Raw genomic sequence first — 19,976 nt, 5'->3', positions numbered from 1 at the left:
TAATAACATCGAATATGACTCAAGAAACAACTTCCTAACCATCGATGTAGTGGATCTCCACTTCTATTCCACACCAGGAAGCCACTGAGTGGATAGGACTTCTGCTGAAAGATCTTGGAGCTCCACAGAATGATATTGATTTAGTTGAACTATTAAATATAATCCTAAGTTCCAACTTCTTCATTTTGACAAAACACATTATCTTCAAAAACAAAGTGGGGTCCCCTGTGGTACAAGTGTGGCAAATCTCTTCATGGCTTTTGGAAAAAGAGTTCATATTGGATCATCCTGAATTTAAACATCACTTGACTTTTTATACAAGGTATCTTGATGACATTTTTATACTATTACGAAGCCGTGAAACGCTAGTATATCAAGTAAAAAACCTCTTTCCTTAAATTTACTCACCATTTTTCCATGAATGAGATAGATACACAAGATGTCAAACTGGTCAAAGATTCAACAAGAGAAAAGTTTAGATTTTTCAGAAAACCAACTTATTGCAATTCATTACTGCACTTTTCTAGTTTCCACCCTTATAAACAAAACGCTCCATCAAATCAGGACAGGTGGTCAGAGGTGAGAATGTGCAGTACTTACACAGCTTTTCAAAAGGAATGCAATTTCTTGAGAGATCTATTTACCAACAGAGGGTACCCAGTAACCCTTGTTGACATGATCATTGAAGAAGTTGACACTAAAGATCCACTGGCTTCTACAAGCCACTTTTGGATGAAAACATGCAAATGGATGTACCCGTTATGTCATCTGATATTGTAGAAGTGATGGAAGTATCGAAATCTACAACAGATTAGATAAAAGAATAGTGAAGAAGGGGGACAAGAAATTTCCAACTAGCTTCATTTCTACCTTCAACATGGAATCTAAACTAATATGGTCTTCCATTTGTAAGAACTGGTACCTCATCAATAGTGACTCTTTCTTATCGAACAAGCTAGGGGCTTGCCCAAGAGTAGTCTATAGAAGAGGTACCAATATAAAGGAAATCCTACAAAGGAACCACTCTATGAACTCCTTTACTAGGTACAAGGGCTCTGCTAGCTGTGGCTCATGTAACTGGTGCGGGCTAGTAAAATCAGGTGAAACATTTACCATTAGAAATAAAAGATACACAATCCACCACAAAATCAATTGTGAGACCAGATCAGTGGTGTATGCAGCTTTTTGTGACTACTGTCCCGGATTCTATATAGGCAAAACCGACCGGAAATTCCGGGAGCGGATCTACCAACACATCTACGCAATTAGAACCGGGAAAATGGACAATGCCTTATCAAAACACATTTCCAGAAATCCTGGCCATAAATTTCATTTTATGGCCATTGACCACATACCACCTAGCATCAGAGGTGGTCCACTTACACTGATGCTAGAATTTAGAGAATTGGAATGGCAAATAAGGCTCGATGCATTCAGTGACCCAGGTTTAAATGAGAACTGCAACATAGCAGCAATCCTAAAGTTAAAAAGTTACATGAGATAGTATTTTCAGAATATGTTTGTTTATACTTTCATAATTTTCATAACACTGATTTATATGTATATTTCACTAGCACTAGACAAGTCTACTATTTCTTTAGTGTGATCTAGTGAAAGAATTTTAAATTACAAAAGAAGTTATTTTACATTAGTTGCAAGTTAGAATATATATATATCCATACAACTTGACAACTTTTAATTTTATAATTCATTTAAATCTAAAGTGGATTTCAATTTTCAATTTTTAATATGAAGGTTGTAACATTGTGCTTATAACTTGATGTTTTTTATTTTTATGTTGATGTAAACGCTAGATTTTATTTTGCTGATTGTGAATTTAAAGTGAAATAGCATACTAGAGGAAGTGATGTCATTGCCACACCTCTGATTTCCTCTTAAATATTTGGCGCTAATATTCACTTTGTTTGTTTGTTCTGAAGAAGCTGCAACTCTTTTTTAGCAGCGAAAACGCTACTGGATTTTTATAAAGCTGCGTTCAACTTACCATTTGACTTGGAGTTTTGGTGCTATTTCTGACTGCCTTGCCTCCTGCTTTTGTTTTTGGTTGTTTTGCTTCACTTCAACAGTTTCTCTTATATATAAATATATATATTTTTTTTAGCAAGTGGGAAACTGATCCCTCATCAGGATTTGCACTCTGTTTAATCTTCCTGGGCCCAAAGCACGATGTGCCCAACTCTCCCTAGTCTGTTTATTTCAATTCTGGGCCAGTAAAATGGAGAGCTGAGGTGGTAGAGGCATTTTAGAGAAAGCAACAGAGAGAGAGAATTAGTGCCCCTCACAAGCTATGGTGCTCCTCACATGCTATGGTGCCCCTCACAAGCTATGACATCTGCTGGTCATGCTGAATCGGCACTCCCTTGAAAAAGGAAGAAGTGTCCAAAGATAGGGTACCAGATGACAGCATACTGGTGTTGTATATTTCTTCCATACTCGTTATTGCAAGGGGGAGAAATGTATTCACAGTCCCCTCCAACAGGGGGTGCATCTGCAGCCTGTGCTGGGACTTTGCAGAATCAGCCATGCCATCAACCTCCTTGAGATCCACATGGGATGAAGTTCTTATTTCATCCGATAGGTCCTAAAGTCACTGTGTAGGTTTTGATATCCAATATCCATGTCATATCTACTAATGGTGAGGGAAGCTTTCCCATGTTACAAAAGAGGAGACTTCAGCAGAACATGTACAGGCCATGGTACGGGCTGATGCAGCTGACATCACACCGAAGGCCAAGCACATAAAGACTGCAGTTAGCTTGCCCCAGTCAAGGCTTTTTGGGTATCCGTCCCTTCAGGACTACCTGCAAGACCTAGTCCGGTTAGCTGAGGATTTAATGGAATTTATGAGCTACAGACAACTGTGCTCCTGGAAGGACCCCCACTACAGGAACTTCTGCAGAGAGAGGTCTTCCTTCTCAGGATTCTTCTGATTCCTGTGATTCCTTTAAAGATGAGCTGGTGTATGTTGACCAGATTTCCAGAGTGTCATATGCCAACTTTAAGTCCGATGAAACATGTGTTTCAGTCTCACCACCTGACGATTTTATTTTTGGGGAGACCCTCCATATAATGAGAATCTTTCCATTGGGAAGCTCAGGATTATCCTCAATCTAAGAAGAGAATTAGAACGTTTCTTAGGCTTCCTGAGCACAATCCCCTGCATATTCCTCCAGCTTTAGAGCTTGTGGATTATGTCATTCAGTACACATCCTTGCAGCCTGACTCTCATCCCTCTGCTCCCAGGAAACTGACCACTTCTCCAGTATCCTGGACATGCATGAACACCTCTTTAGAAATCTTTGTGCTTATCCTGAGATGTTTTTCTCCGACCCTAAGAGAGGTAAAAATGGCATCTCTAAATATCCATTGCTTAATGACAAAAAGGGGAGAAGAACCCTTGACAGGTTTGGCAAGAAAGTTTATATGTCAGCTACCGTGTCCATGAGAGCTTTAAATTGCCAGTTTCATATGGTAAAATGTTCAGGCCAAGTTAAACAGAATCTGGAGGGAATGGAAGATTAAGCTGTCCAAAAGGAGCTGTTGGAACTCACGCAACTCTTGGTCTCTATCAGCTAAACACTCCTTACATTGTGGCTATGATGCCTTGGAAGCATCTAATAGGCAGCTGCTTTTGGGTTTGTGATCAGGGGACTTGCTTGGTTAAGAGAGCAGTCTTTGCCCAATCATGTCAAAAATTATATCCTTGATACACCCTTAAACAAGGATTTTCTGTTTGGACCCAAGGCACAGCGTGTATTTAAGAAACTGGAGTACAAGACGAAGGCCCTGCAAACTGTTAAGAACTTTCTGCAGGTGCAACTCCTGTGGTTCAGTAGGAATTTTCATACTAAATGTTGGCACTTTCCAGCCACACAAGATGAAAAAGCTGGACAAGCGGGAGAAAAAGACATCCAAGTTAACAAAGAAGATGGCAAGCTGACCAGGGATCCAGGCTTACCAGACCCCTTGTTTAGGGGTCCAGCAGGAAGAGCTATGACTCAGAGCAACTCCCTGTCCACAAAGATGGGAGGCAGTCTTTCCCTCTTCTTAGATCAGTGGCTAAACATCACCCAAGACAAAGAGGTGCTTAAATTATAATACTGTACTAGTTGCAGCTTGCATTCGACCCAAGACATTTAGACATTCCCACTGTTCCTAAAGGACAACTCAAGGAGGCACAGGCTGAAGTAAGATTTCTGCTGGCACTAGGGTCCATAGAACCAGTCTCTCCAAGACAGTGGAAAAATGGCTTTATTCCTAGTACCAAGAAAAGAAGGCTCTTGAGATCAATCTTAGACCTTTCAAGGCTCAACAGTTTTTTCATTGTTCACAAATTCAAGATGCTGCCTGTATGTCTTCTACCCAATCCCATGACTTTCCTCAAGATTTTGTAGTCTCCCTAGATTGAAGAGATGCATACCTCTATATTCCATAGCAAAGGAGCATAGGAGTTGGTTTCATTTCAGGTTAGGTGCGAATTGCTTTCAGTTCTGCACATTGCCCTTTACTTTATCTACTGCTCCATTTACAAAATGACTAGCTCGGATATTGATAAGACCTTTTTAGCCAAGGCAGCATTGATTCCCTTTGTTACACTTTATGAGCAGAGAAAGACAATGGATACTGCGTTTACCTCTTAACACAGAACAAAGGAGCCACCATTCACTACACTTTGGGCACTCTGAAGCTGGCAGTCTGGACAATATGATTCTGATTCCACAGGGCCAGATGTTCTATAAGGACATCTTGCTTATTTTGAAGAAAAGACAGAAGGTCCAGCACCAGAAAATCATACGTCTCAGAATGGAAAAGATTCTCGGTATGGTGCTAGAATGAAGGGTAAAAACCACTGCTAACTAGTATTCCTTTGGTAGTGTCTTGGCAGAACTGTTCTCTCCTCCATTAAAATCCATGCCTCTGACATCTTGGCCTGCCTGCCTCCACATCTACTATTGTTCTCAAAGCCTGCAAGGACCTCTTCCCCTCCCCCACCCCTGCCAGGGACCTTAACATCTTATTCACAAATCTTACTGTGCCCGCTTTGAACCTTTTGCTTCTGCAGATCTTGCATTCCTCTCTTGAAAATTGTTTTCCTGGTTTCTGTCACCTCTGCTAAAAGGATCTCTTGAGTTGCAGGCGGTAATCTATATCGAGACTTTTCTTAGCTTCCACTGAGACAGAGTTCCCTCAGGATAGCCCTGCATATTGATTGTTGAACTAAGCTGTTCATCTCCCTGTGTTCTATTGCAATCCTCAGAACAGTGGGAAAAACTCTACATTCATTGGATGTGCTCGGTCATCTCAGGTTTTATTTACACAGGACCAAGTCCATCAGAAAGTTACGGTCGCTTCTAACTAATTAGGGCAGCCTGTCAACAATCAAATGGTTTCAAAATGGACTTCTAATTTGCTTTCCTTTTATTTTATTTATTTATTTTTTAGAAGCACCATGGGAAGACTGCACCTGACAACATTCAGACTCATTCTACTAGGGTCACTACTGCCACTGTTGTTTCATCAAGGGAGTACCCACCCAATTTATCCTAGTGGCGGCTACCTGGTCCTCTGACCACACTTTTTCCAGACACTGCAGTTTGTCTTCTGCATCTAGAGCAAGAGCAGGTTTCATCTCCTGCAGTCTTGCAGGGGCTTCTGTCTTCTCCTAATAATGCCTTCCCAGCCACCCTTCCATTTAGTTTTGGGAATCCTCTCAAAATGTTACTGCAGTAATCAAAGCACAATTAGTGCAATACAATTGTGTCTAATTACTGTAAATGTAGGTATTTGTCTTCACTGTTGAGTACTGTTTTTCTCCATGACCTCTTTTGCCTATAGGTTGGGATGGGCTCCCTGTCTACTTTCATTTTAGGAACCCTCCCCAGTTTAATTGTCCTTGTCAGATCTCTGTGCCACCATGCCTGCTGGGGACAGTGTGCATGGGTTGTTCGTTAGGGCTCCTGTCCTGTGTGTGCAAGAAAGACCCGAAGAAATGGTGCCAGGTAATGACTCTTGTACCCAGACTTCCTGACGTCAATAAGGAGGGTGCCCACTGGCCAGGGGGATGGAGAAAATCTCTGCTGTTTGAACCATCTGAGGGCTTCCATAGCAGGAAATCCCAAACATTATTACTGCAACAATGAAGAGACTTGAACATTTATATTTGTGGTAAGTAGAGACAACTGTACTTTCTCCCATATCGTACAGTCAGTCTTCTGTGGGCTCCCTCTGTCTCCCAGGACAACTTGTGACATACCCATTGTGTGATGTCTGCAGATTTTATCCATCTTCACTGCAAACTGTCTGATAACTACTGCTGTCTGGTCATCTCTCACCAGTAGTGTAGCTAGGATGGGGAGAAAGGAGCAACTGCCCTGGATACAAAGTGTTGGAGGGGTACAATTGGCCAGTCCCAATCACTTTTTAATGCATACCAGCTTTTAAAAGCCAGTATGGCATTTGCGGTCAGACCTTAGAATTGTAACACTCATGTTGGTCTAAACTGTAGCAACTGCTTGCTACAAATTTACTACAGTTTAAACTAGGACCTAAGAATTGTAGCTCTGTGTAGCAACTGCTACATTTGTAGCAAGCAATTTGCTACAATTTAAAAGAATGTTGTGCTAAAATGACAAGAAGGAGGGATTGGTGCCAGGGTGCAAAAATAGGACCTAATTGGCTGAGGTAGGAGGGAGGGGTTAGGTTGTGTAAAAGGAATGGAGTTTTTTTTTTTTTTCACTTGAAGAGGGAGGTTTGGGTATTGTCTGCATTGGTATCCTGCAGCAGTTGTTTGCATAAGTCCTTTATGTTTTGTTCTTCCCTTGATGAGCTGAGGTGAGATGCTACTTTTTTTGTACCAGCACAGGACGCTGGTTGAGCCGGCTACACTTCGGCCTCTCCCACTGTTTTTCCTTCCTCCTTGATTAGGCTTCCAGCTTGTATTTCATGGAGCCTCAAATGTATGTAGGTTCCTCTACTGCCTTCTCAAACTATGATCCCTTTATAAGTGGGGCAATCACAAAATCTCCTGTTTTCATTTTGCACTATATTGACCTTCCTGCACTTAGGTTCATAGGTAGGTACTAAGCTATTGGCCCAAGGGCCTACGTAAGCCTAGCCAACAAGGTTCCCTGGCTTACACCACCCAAGAAAGTTATTTTCCTGTGCCACTGTCGAGCAGAGACACAGAAGTGATCCCCGGAGTGTATTTCCTATTTCCCATCCACTCATCAAGATTTTTCTTGAAGAGTGCTAATGAAGAACTTTGCTTGACATAGATGGGTAGCCTGTTCCAGAGTATGGGAAGTCTCTGGGATAGGAATCCTGTTTATTGTGGTGACAAGGTTTAGGTCCGTAGAGCATGTAGCTCAGAGGGATTGGGATTTCTTTAGGTGTAGCATGTCCAACAGCTCTGGGTTTGACATAGCTTTATATGTTAGGCAGAGATCACCCGGAGTAGGCGATATGCTACGGAGTAAAGCTGGAGTTTTTTGAGACGGTCAGTGTAGGGCATTTGTTTGAGTCCAGTAATCCTCTTTGTGAGGTACTTCTGTGGCCTTTCCAGCTGCTGAAGATGTCTTGTGAAGTACATTCCAAATGGGGCGTTGTACTCTATAATGGGTCTAATGAGTGTCGAGTAGAGGGGAACGATTACCTCTTTTTTCTGGATAAGAACCCTTTTATGATGAGGTGTGCCACATAGAAGGACTTCCTGACTGCTGTGGCGATGTGACTATCAAAGGAGAGACTACTGTTCACCTGGGTCCCAAGGTCTCTTATCACGCATTCGGTGTTAAGTAGATTGCTGCCTATGTGATAGTTCATGGGTAAACTTGCAGAGAAAACCAGTTTAATAAAAAGCAGAGCTTTCGGGCGTAACCCTTCTTCAATACTAATAGATAGACTGCATACCCTTGACATAAGAATGGAAGCTACTAAGAAACGTAAACTTTTACGTGACATTGGGGACTTCCAAAAGGGGAATATTTTCTCTTGGCCTAAATCTGATTATCATACAACCTCTAATTATCAAAAGCCTACTTATAAAGAAGCACTTGATGCCTTAGATACTTTTGATGAACTTGTATGCAACACTAATGTCGTAGAAACACCTACAACTAAAGAGATTCCCCCCAATACAACATCTGATGGGATAGTCCAACCTACACCTACGCCTGTAACCAGCAGCATGAGCATCTGTTAGGATCAAGTAAGAATGATGGCGCTGACAACGTGAATACGCTTAACTGGAAAAAGACTCAACAACTTACTTTTAGCTTTGTACCTAAGCGTTTTCAGTTAGAACAACCAGAAGCAGTTGGAAATAAATCCCCAAGTCGAGGGGCTTGTTATCTACACAAATTACATCTACAAACAAAAGGAAGAATCAAAGCCCTTTAGGACTGAACAAAGTAAGTCGCAAATGAACAGTGTATTAAACCTCTCCACTTTTGAATTACAATCAGCGACTTTTCGCTTTTCAGTAAAGGTTTTAAATTTATACCATATGGTTGTGACAATATTGTCTCTGCTTTAACAGAACTAAAAATCTTTGTTCCAAATCTCAACTTAAGACTGCTATTTGGTAATACTCCTGCGCCTGAAAAATGTTGTAAACGTAGTAGCACTTTTATGCCAGTTAGTGTTCCTGTACTAAAGGCTTTTCATGACATTTGAAGTTTCAGATTAGAGAACTCTATCTAAAACCTGTTAAAAACAAGGCATATAATTTAAGCTTCTCTGAGTATAAAGCCTTAAAAAGTTTACAACAGTGTAATAACATTATTATAAAACAAGCTGATAAAGGTGGCAAGGCTGTCTTAATGAATCGTGATAATTATTTTTCAGCTGTTTCTCTGCTTTTAAATGATGATACTGCCTTTAAAGTTATCACTAGAACTGATGTAAAAATTGTATAAGTTATGTGAACATGGTTGTGTATGAGCTGCAGCTTAATAATGACATAGATATTGATCTTTTAACTATTTTACAGTACCTTGTCCTCTGATTCCACATTTATATGGGATCCCTAAGATTCATAAATCCCTGGAAAATCCACCCATGAGACCGATTGTCTCTGGAGGTGGTTGGGTTACTGAACCCATATCAGTTTATTTGCATAGGCAATTAGAAGTTTATTTACCTAAATGTAGTTCTATTCTAAAGGATACTTGTGATTTATTGTCAAAGCTACGGGTATGGTATAATAATGTAAAAACTGATTTAAATACCAAGAAATATTATTTAGTGACGCTTGATATCATGTCCCTTTTCACAGTTATCCCCAATGATGTGGGAATAGAACTACTTAGAGAATTTTTGTCTTCTCAACCTAGTCCTGACCATAGGCTCATTAGCAATATCTGTTGCCTTATGGATGTAGTTCTGAGGAACAATGTGTTTATGTTTAATAATACCTTATTTCTTCAGTTAACAGGTGTAGCTATGGGCACATCCATAGCAAATACTTACGCTAATTTAGTGCTTTACCAATGGGAATGCAATTATTTGTTTAATGCACAAAATCTATTATTTAGTAACATTAGTTTCTATCAGCGATTTGTAGACGATTGTCTACTAATATGGAATGGTACTTTGGATGATTTGAATATTTTCATTGATTATTTAAATTCTAGTACTAATTTTTTAAAATTTAAAATGGATGTGTCTGACAGCAGCATATGTTTTTTAGATGTCAAACTGCAATTGAATGATGGCATATTAAACACTAGTATTTATAGAAAGGATGTTAGTAATGGAAGATATACGCATCACAGTAGTATGCACGCACCACATGTCTTTAAAGGTGTAGCAAAATCTCAATTTATTAGAGCAAGTAGACTAACTACTGATAATACTACATTTGTTTCACAACTTGATAATATGGTAGAGGACTTTTTTTCTAGTGGATATGATATGAATTTATTATCCAAGCTTAAATCTGATGTAATGGAAGCTAGGCAGACATCACTTATACCAACTTTTTTGGAAGATAGGTCAAGCCTCACAGATAGTCAGTGTAATAACACCATTACTCAACATGAAATAAGGTACGTCACAACTTTTAATGGTAGGTCAAGTTCAATTAGACAAATTATTAACAGGAACTGGCCCATTCTGATGGCATTGGATGAACTAAAAACTATATTGGGCACCAAGCCACATTTTACATTTAAAAATATGAGGACGATTAAAGTTTACTCTGTTATAAAGATTTTATAGACCCTGTTATACACAATTGGCTGCTAAAACTGGTACTTTTCCATGTTTTAACTGTGTTGCCTGTGCTTACATCTTAGGGAATGGTAGTGATATTTTCACTCATCCTGCCAATGGACAAGTATTTAATTTTAAAATTACAGCTACTTGTAACACCACTTTTGTGGTTTATTTGGCTACCTGCACCTCATGCAGTTCATTTTACGTGGGAAAAACAATACGTAAGCTTAAGGAACGTGTTATAGACCATAATTCTGAAATTAGGAGAAATTGTGACAATAATGCACTATGTAAACATATTAAAACTTGTGGTGAAACATACATTTAAGTTTAGAGTGATTGATGCTCTGTGTCCAAATGAAAGAGGTGGTGATGTCAACAACCGCCTTGAGCTCAAAGAATTTGAATGGATATTGAGATTAGCTGCTGACACTCATCCTGGTTTAAATAGCACTGTCAGTTTAAAACCTGTGTTAGTTAAGCTACGTAATATTGTAAAGTAAATATTTTATACTGTGTATCTACACATCTTTTAATATATTTATATGTATATGTCTTTAATTTTTAATTTGTTTTCTGTCACATGATTTCATTTGGCTGCTGGTCATGTGATTTTAGACCTGTATTTAAGCTTCTAGAGTTTAGTGTTTGAATGTATTAGTATTGAAGAAGGGTTACGCCCGAAAGCTCTGCTTTTTATTAAACTGGTTTTCTCTGCAAGTTTTCTCTTTTGAGTTCGTGTTTTGCAGCTGGTTTTACTTGTGTAGTTCATGGGTACAGAGTTTTTACCAAAGGGGATGACACTGCACTTTTTGGCATTGAGCTTGAGGCCATGGCTCTGACACCAGGCATCTGTCTCGGAGAGGCCCTTCTATAGGATGTTCACATCATTTGGGGCTTGACTATGGCTCCTAGTTTGCAGTCATCTGCGAACTTCATTAGCCAGAGGCTTTCTGTGTTATCCTGTACTTCAGAGAAGTAGATACCAAACAGGAGCAGTCCAAGGACGGAACCCTGTGGTACTCCACTTGTCACTGGTTTGAGGTCAGATTTGGAGTCTGCAACTTTTACAGTGTGGGTTCTGTCAGTGAGCTGAGCCAGTTGGCAACCCATCTTGTGACGTAGGGATTTATGCCTAGTTTGTTGAGTTTAGCTATAATTCCAGAATGGGGGATGGTGTCGAAAGCCTTGGCGAGGTCAAGATAGGCTGTGTGAACCACCTTACCCTCATCTACGGCTTTGATGACTGCCTCAAAGAAGTCTATCAGGTTCAGGAGGCATGATCTGCCTTTCACAAACCCGAACTGGGTGGGATCCAGAGTTTGGACGTTACCAATGTCTTTGTTTATGAGTTCCATGATGATACATTCCATGGCCTTGCAGACCTGGCTCGTCAGGCTAATAGGTCTGTCATTCCCGGGATCAGTGGTGGCTCCCCCTTTGTGGAGTGGGATAACTGTTGCTGTGCGCCATTCAGTGGGCACAAAGCCTGATGCGAGGCTATTATTGAACATGGTGCTTAAGTGAGGAGCCAGTTCATTCTGAAGTTCGTGTAAAACGCAGCCTGGGATGTTGTCCGGTCCCATGGATGCTGTGTTTTTGACTTTTTAGAGAGTGTGGTTTTCACATGCATAGTTGTGATTACAGGGACTCTGCATTCTTCCTGTATAGATATGGGCCCTTTACGGGGTGGGGGTGGGGGGGGTAAAGTTAGCACTGAACCTGTCTGCCAGGATGTGGGCAATATTAGTTGGTTCTGTAATTTTCGTGCCTTTGTGCTGTAACTCAGAGCAGATCTGGGTGTTGCCATTGAGATTCTTGACATAGCTATAGAATGCTTTGTGGCTGTCCTTGGAATTAGTGGCAGTTTTATTTTCGTAGCTAGCTTTGGAGGATCTTATAAGAGATCTCAGCTTCTTACTGAGGCTGACCAGGGAGCTCCTCTACTCATGGTATTTTACTGCCTTTTGCAACAGTTTCTTCCTTCTGTTGTACAGTTTGTTTATGGCAGGGGATCATATATAGTGTCCTTCCTGACAGAGTACAAACAAGCTCCCTGGTTCTTTTCTGGCCACCCTGTTTTGCTTTGGCTACAGGTCCCATTTGATTGTACTTTGATATCTTTTGCAAAGTTCTTTTACTTATTTCAGCATTATGTTTGGCCACTGTCCCACCCATTCCATCCATCTGTTCTTATAGAGTGTTGCATCATTTTGGGGGGAATTAACATCTCCATGCCTTTTCTTTGAGCGTCACTTTAACCAGACTGCCAGACATACTACCTTGGTGGTCATTCCTGTCCCCCTCATGTACCATATTATTGGGTCAATGGCTGCACATTATGTTATGTTCACACTACACATTTTCATTCTGTATGTACAAGCCTTTGCTGCCTTCGGCATAAGGAGCCTTACCTTAGCTTTATGTCTATGGCATTTCAACAAGTACATTCGGTGCGCCATTCTCCCTACTGCTTGAGACTGGCTAGCATTTAGCACCATTCTGTGTCCTGCATGAAACTGGCTATTATTTGGCACCATTCTCTCTACTGTGTGAGTATGGCTAATATACAGTGACATACTTCCTACTGTATGACTATGGTCCCCGTATACATCAAGGTAAGAGAGATTTTGCCATAAACTCTTCAGTCAGTCGTCCCCAGATGTAAGTGGATCATTACCTTCCCTCCATTCTCAGTTGATATATTACAAATGCTGTCACGGTGGGAGAACATCTTCAGCATCCTCTCTCAGCTCGCTCTTTACAGATCACTTGCACCGATTCTCATCTTCATTTCACTGAATTTGAACGGTGTGAGATCGCAGATTGTATTCCAGTGCCACATGTGCTAATTTTACATTATCCAGCTCTGCTTTTAGATCACATTTACTGTCATGACAGCCTACAATGTCCACTGTCATATTTCCCCTTTTTGTAGCACTTTGGCCGCTTTCTCTTCTGTTATAAAGTTTGCCACCACTGTGACTGCACTGAACATTTCATTACACCTTTCCTTCTTTTGTTCTCTTTACATCTTTCCCTGCTTTTATGTGAATTATTACCACAGATTGCTCTCATTTAAATCACATTTATTATTTGTATTCATTCATTCGTGGAACTAATAACTTAGGCAGCTGCTCAGCCCTGGTACTTAGTACGACTTCAGTTCTATAGTACAGAGTATGACTTCAGCCCTATAGTACATAGTACTTTTACAGCACTTTCGGCAGCTTAGAAATGCAGTAAGTGAACTTAAACCCTCTAAATCTTCAGGAATAGATTATATACTCCAGGAAATTGGTAATTAGCTAAAATTAGAAACAGTCATTCTTCTACCAGGCATCTGTAACTGGATCATTACAAAAAATACCGCTAACTAAAATGTAAACTACACAGAGTTTTTTTGTATATCCCAAAAGTGCCACTTATATCTGTAATAAATGTAGATTAGAACTGCGTCTCCATGACAAGTCTTTGACAGTTTTGTGATAGAAAGGTGCAGTTACAAAACTGTGAAATCACTTCAATATTAATGTTCAAAATAGTAAACAGAATCATTTTTAAGGGGACAAGTCCTCTGTACTCCCCCACACACACCCATAAACTACTGCTATTAATATGTACCAATTCCCAGCAGATGTCTACTAGAGGAATGAATGCTTTTGGTCTGGTTTTAGCTATTACAAATTTCCTGGAGTACATAATTTATTCCTGAAGATCTAGATTGTTTTAAGTTGACCTACTACTGTATTTCTAAGATGCTGAAGTCCAGGAAAGGTACACAGAAAAGAGAAATGTTACTTTTTGTAGGTAAGCTAATGATGTGAGAAATCCAATTACAAAGACATGCATTTCTCCCCGGGCCTCTGCTGAAAATTGGCTCATTCCAAGTCAGACTTTCCCTGTAAATAAATAATAAATTAATTAATTAAATAAGTCAGTTTATACCTGTCATAGAGAGCATACCAACTCATTTTACACCCCTATCAAATTTAAAAAGTGAACACCAACAAAACTAATTCATTGGTAATAAAAAAAAAAAAAAACAGAAGAGAGAGACCAAGCACCTTATCAGTTCACTTGGAACTGCAAAGAAACACAAGACTTAGTTAAATATCCGTTTACGTTCTCAGTAGCCAGGTGGAGCACACCTGGGCCTGTTAGTTTAGCATCAGCCTTTTTATAAATTTTACAAGAAGGAACTGGTAATCTCGCATGAGTGGCTTAAATGTGTAAAACGTTAATCAAAAACAGTTACCTGCTAAAGCTGTGCACCCCTGTATTTCCAAAATTGGGTCAGGATAACCTATAGGTCGATCTCGTTATTAACTTTTGAGACCAAAGTATTTGTCAAACTGCTGTCTGGAAGGCTTAGACCTTTTCCACCATATCTATTATCATTATCCTAACAAGTTTGTGAAAAATAGAACGGGCGGCCCAGGTTTAATTAGGTTATGGTTATATATCCAGACACATGAGCATTAGGACACCTTCAGGTTGCTATATTGTTAAATATTTAATAGCTGACACTGAATTGCATTTTCTTTTCCTAGCACTGGAAAGATTTGAACTCCCTTCAAGTTTTATACACAGGTATCAGCTGTTACACACACAGGTATCAGCTGTTACACACAAGTCCAGTAGTCACGTTATCTGCCAGTAATTTACTATCCCTGATGTTTAGACCTGGGGAAAGTGATGTATCATGGAATTCTGCTTTAATCACTTCATTTTGTTTTAGAAATGGGAACTTTAGCCTCTCACGTGAGAACTAATCTCCCTTGTATAGGAATCTACATATCGCATAACAAGGTACATACCTCCCATTGGTTCACATATAGTTACATTATACAGATTACTAACCTTGGCACACTTCAGTCTTTCATTAGCTAGTATATGCTACATCTTCACGCTTGCTGTTAAATATAGAGAAAACAGTTATGTGTCCGTCAAACAAGGCCTGTATAGACAGTCACATCACCTCATTCTTTGCCCATCAAACTTGTAACTGAGTGTAATTGTTTGCGGATTACATTGTCTAAAGATTCCCATAAAATATTTGATGTTAATGCTGCTCTGTTCTTAACTGAACTTAAAGATATAGAAGGTGGAAAAGCTGTTTAACCCTTTCTGAGTAAACTTCGAGTTAATAAATTGTCTGCTTCCCAAAGAACTTTTTATCATCAGGCACATTCCCTGTAAAATATTCATTAGAGGTCTTAAGGGTTTACAAGCTGCCTTTAACTTAAGTATACTGGTAATAGAGACTGTTTCGTTCAGTCCTGGGTAAATACGGCATTTAAAAAAATGCTATTATTTAATTGTTTTACGTGAACAATATTTTAAATATGCACAGATGTTTGCCTTGCCTTTTTATCTTTAATCTTTATTTTTTATTTCCATATATTATATTTATAAGGTTGTGTGTCCTTAAATGATGCTAATTAAATAATTGTATAATTATTTTACCTTGATTTCTATTCGATTAGCCAAGTTCAGGCAGATATAAAAGTACTCAGTGCCTGGTGTTTGGTATTCTGATGAAGTCCTTCTATTTTTAGACGAAAGCACATAATGTGTAGCTAATAAATCGTTTGGTGGTTCCGTGAATGTCTATTCCTTTCATTTTAATGTTATCCTGCTAATTGGTTGTAGTGATTTTTTTTTCTGCATACGTACAGTGGATGTGGCATTCACCAGACAGATCCACACACACAGTGGATGTGGCATTCACCAGGCAGATACACGCACACACACACACAGTGGATGTGGCATTCACCAGGCAGATCCACACACAGTGGATGTGGCATTCACCAGGCAGATCCACACACAGTGGATGTGGCATTCACCAGGCAGATCCACACACAGTGGATGTGGCATTCACCAGGCAGCTCCACCTACAGTGGATGTGGCATTCACCAGGCAGATACACACACACACACACACACACACACACACACACACACACACACACACACACACAGTGGATGTGGCATTCACCAGGCAGATCCACACACAGTGGATGTGGCATTCACCAGGCAGCTCCACCTACAGTGGATGTGGCATTCACCAGACAGATCCACACACACAGTGGATGTTGCATTCACCAGGCAGATACACACACACACACACACACACACACACACACACACACACACACACAGTGGATGTGGCATTCACCAGGCAGATCCACACACAGTGGATGTGGCATTCACCAGGCAGCTCCACCTACAGTGGATGTGGCATTCACCAGGCAGATCCACACACAGTGCTCCTATCTTCCTTCCTGCTTTTGATGTGTCCCAGTTGTCAACTGCCGCACCTTTGCACTGGTACTTTTATATGTGCACAGTGCTGCCACACAGGTATTGTTATACTGCGCTGTGCTGAGTCATGCTGTCCCTTACTTTATGAATCATACGAGAGACATTCTGGGATATGTTTTATACTTCTCTGGTGTAAGATTATTTTTACAGTGTAAACAGATTTGCTAGTGGTACTAAGGAGACTAAATAATTTGTGCAGAAAAGGTATGATATTTTAAGCATATCTGAAAAGATTTGGGTTGCTTATGTAAAAATAACAGGCATTGTTAAATATTTCTTTTGTACTTTCAGGTACCAGAAACCTTTGAAGATGTTGCTGTTGACTTTTCAAGGGAAGAGTGGAAAATTCTAACCACTGAGGAGAAAGAATTGTATAAGGAAGTGATGTCGCAGAACTACGAATACATGGTGTCACTTGGTAAGGGGGAATCATACCATAGCTGCACAAGGAAATGATGTCACAGAACTACAAACACACGGTGTCAGTTTGTAAGGAGGGTGGTCCCTCTCCTACACAGGGAGGTGATTACTCAGATCTATGAGGACATAATATCGGTAGGTAATGAGGATGGCACAGAGTTTCACAGGGAGATGATACAGAACTGTCAGCACATGGTGTCTGTAAGTAAGCAGGATTATACCAGTGCCACACAGGGAAAAGATGTTGTATAATAGAATTACAAAGGCATTGTTGTATCCTAGTACTGCCCCGGATGTGCCCAAATTCCACCTAACACCTGATGACATGTACGAATATTCATGGTGATGTCTTCACAGGCCTCATGAATATTCATCAGGTATTTGGCAGGTTTGTACCCTTCCATGAGGATCATTCACTGTTAGTCTTACAAATCTAAGTTCCACCCTGAATTGACTTGTCAAACATTGATCTAATTTTCTTAAGAGCAACAATTGAAAACTAGGTCTGAGAGCATGAAAGTCATCCCACATCATACTGGGGACAGTGTGTGCTACTTTGCTGCCTTGATGTCCTTGGTGGCCTCCAACCTTAATCCGTGTAAGTCTGTGGGAGACAAGAGAGGGAGATTGAGCCTATGATCTAGGAGAGGCACCGGGGTTAGCTGTGTGGGAGAAAAAAAAATAAAGGACAGGAAATGCATAGGATATGTTCAGATAACTGATGGCCACAGATAGTTTAAATACAACAGGATGAAAATCTCCCAAGAAGATGACCACTTGTCATCTCTAAAATGGCTTGTCATGACATCACAACAAGCTAATGTATTGTTTATTTCATCATTTAGAACTGTAGGCACCCTTTTCTATGTAAGTACAGAATCCCGGTCCATGTGAGAGAGAGCACCTCGCCGGCTCTGTTCAAGAGGAATCTTGACCAGTGGATGGGAGATCGTAGGTTTACCCCGGGGATCATCTCTGTATCACTGCTGGACAGAGGCACGGCAAACTAATGGGTATAGTATTCTTCAACCTAAGGGGTGGTGAAAGCCACACAACTCTGGCTAGGCTTATAAATGCCCTAGGGCAGATAGCCTAGTATGAACCTATGAACCTATAACTTTTCCAGTTTTTGTAGACATGCAATCTCCTCCGGTAATAGTCTTGTCAAGTTCCCTTCCATATCTAAAATTTCTAACTCTGAAAGTTGATAGAGTTTTAGAGGAAATAATTTAAATGTATTTTTCTGCAGGTAAATTTCCTTCAGTTTTACCAACTTGATAATCTCTTTGGTAGACTTCTGAGTCTGTTTCCAGAAAGTCCAGCCAACTCCAGATGAATAAGCTTTTTGCACAATTCGTCTGGAAGCTCTTCCAGCTGTGTATAATACACAGCTCTTCCAGCTGTGTATTATACAGCCTGAGCTCCTGAAGATTGTGTAGGGTGCTAATGAAGTCTCTCGAGTTACTGCAGCCTGCTGGATTATTACTTAAATCTAAACGTACTACAGTTGTCCGCTCCCCAAGTTCCTCACATAAGAAATCTATGCAGTTATCATTCAGGTATAACCCCTTTAGATTCCTCATAAGTTTCATTTCTTCAGGAATATTATGCATTGCATTTTTTTTCATCTGTAATTCTTTCGGGCATAATTGTGTCATAGTGCACCCCCCCCGTGCACGTGTGCCAATCATGCATCATTTGAATATGACATCAGTGCCATTTTGTATGTCAATCACACAGGTCTCGCCTACTTCTGTACAGTCCGGCAAGGGAGGAGATGACTACAATGCAGTTATGCCATTACAAGCACATGGCGTAGGTCAGGAGGTTAGTCTCAGAATTATATGGGGTATTTATGGTACAAAACTGTGAATACACAGTGTCAGTAAGTTGTTCCCAGAGATGCATGAGGAAGTAATGGTGCACAGCTATGAATATTTATGTTTCCTTTGGTAATGAAATGTTTACACCCTTACTCTATGAATTCCTTTGAAACTCAGCCATCCTGCAACATGTTCTGGAGGTATATGGCCTGTGCACTGTCTTTGTGTTACATATAAATATATCCAATATGAGTACAATACATCCAATATGAGTACAATACATCAGTGGCTCTTTTATGGACACACTTTTATCCAACAGCACTTTGTCAATTCTGCAGTCTATTATTTGCACATAATTCTTCTGTTAAAACTTCTCAGAGGCATATTATTCATATACTAAAAGTGGTGGGCATTTATTCATCTTTGGCGTTGCATTTTAACAGCTGTAATCTTGACCAAAGACATCTGTTCATGAACATTGCAGATGGAATGGCTTATGTTGTTATATGATCTTCATTATTGAAGGCAAAATGAAAATCCAGCCTACTGTTGCAAGGGTTTGCATATCTCTCAAACGTCCAGATTTTTGTGTTTTATTTGTGGGCTGTTCCTCATAACCTTTGTGGTTTTCAGGTAAAGTATTATGGACTGATGTCACTCAATAGTGACAGACAGTTGAGATCCAGGCTTCATACCCTTTGTAGCAGTATGTACTGTGTATTTAGCACTACTAAGAACACAGTGTCGGTGTTAGAAGTCGATATGAACTTGCTGCAGTGGCACAAAAGGCCAGCCCTAGAGGCCACTTATGCTTATAGTGGCACATTTTGAAGCATTTGCGGTTTTTTGCTTTTGTTAATCGCCTTCTGCCTGCTTATATTTGCTAGGCTGTCTTATAAAACTTTTGGCTTCACAGCATGTCTACTTAATGCTCCCTCTACCCTCTGGCCTGTCCTCCTCCATTCCTTTCTCATCCTGTCCAGCTGCTTCACTGCTTGCTAGAGCTGATAATCAAACTCTGGTATCCTGGTTTGCCTTCAGGTTTCCATCCCTCTACTCCGTGGAGCCAGGCTTGGTTCCTTTCTGCTTGTTATCCTACAAGTGGGCCCTAAGAAGAGCACACAATTACAAGTTTGCTGCCATCTGAGGGGATATACCCATCCTTAGGTTA

General features: G+C 40.2%; 1 protein-coding gene across 1 annotated transcript in view; it reads left to right on the top strand.

Annotated features, from left to right (window-relative positions):
• LOC122814888 (zinc finger protein 25-like) overlaps positions 1–19,976 on the top strand; it is an 84,602-nt gene that overhangs the window by 17,063 nt on the left and 47,563 nt on the right. The window contains exon 2 of the mRNA XM_044087158.1: positions 16,854–16,980. Coding sequence (XP_043943093.1) covers positions 16,854–16,980 — 127 coding nt within the window. The remainder of the gene's footprint in view (positions 1–16,853; positions 16,981–19,976) is intronic.

Source organism: Protopterus annectens, chromosome 11.part0 (genome assembly GCF_019279795.1).
Source record: "Protopterus annectens isolate FY-2018-M chromosome 11.part0, PAN1.0, whole genome shotgun sequence".
NCBI classification, from domain to species: Eukaryota; Metazoa; Chordata; order Ceratodontiformes; family Protopteridae; genus Protopterus; species Protopterus annectens.
The sequence above is the reverse complement of the archived record's forward strand: the minus strand, read 5'-3'. Positions and strand labels throughout refer to the sequence as shown.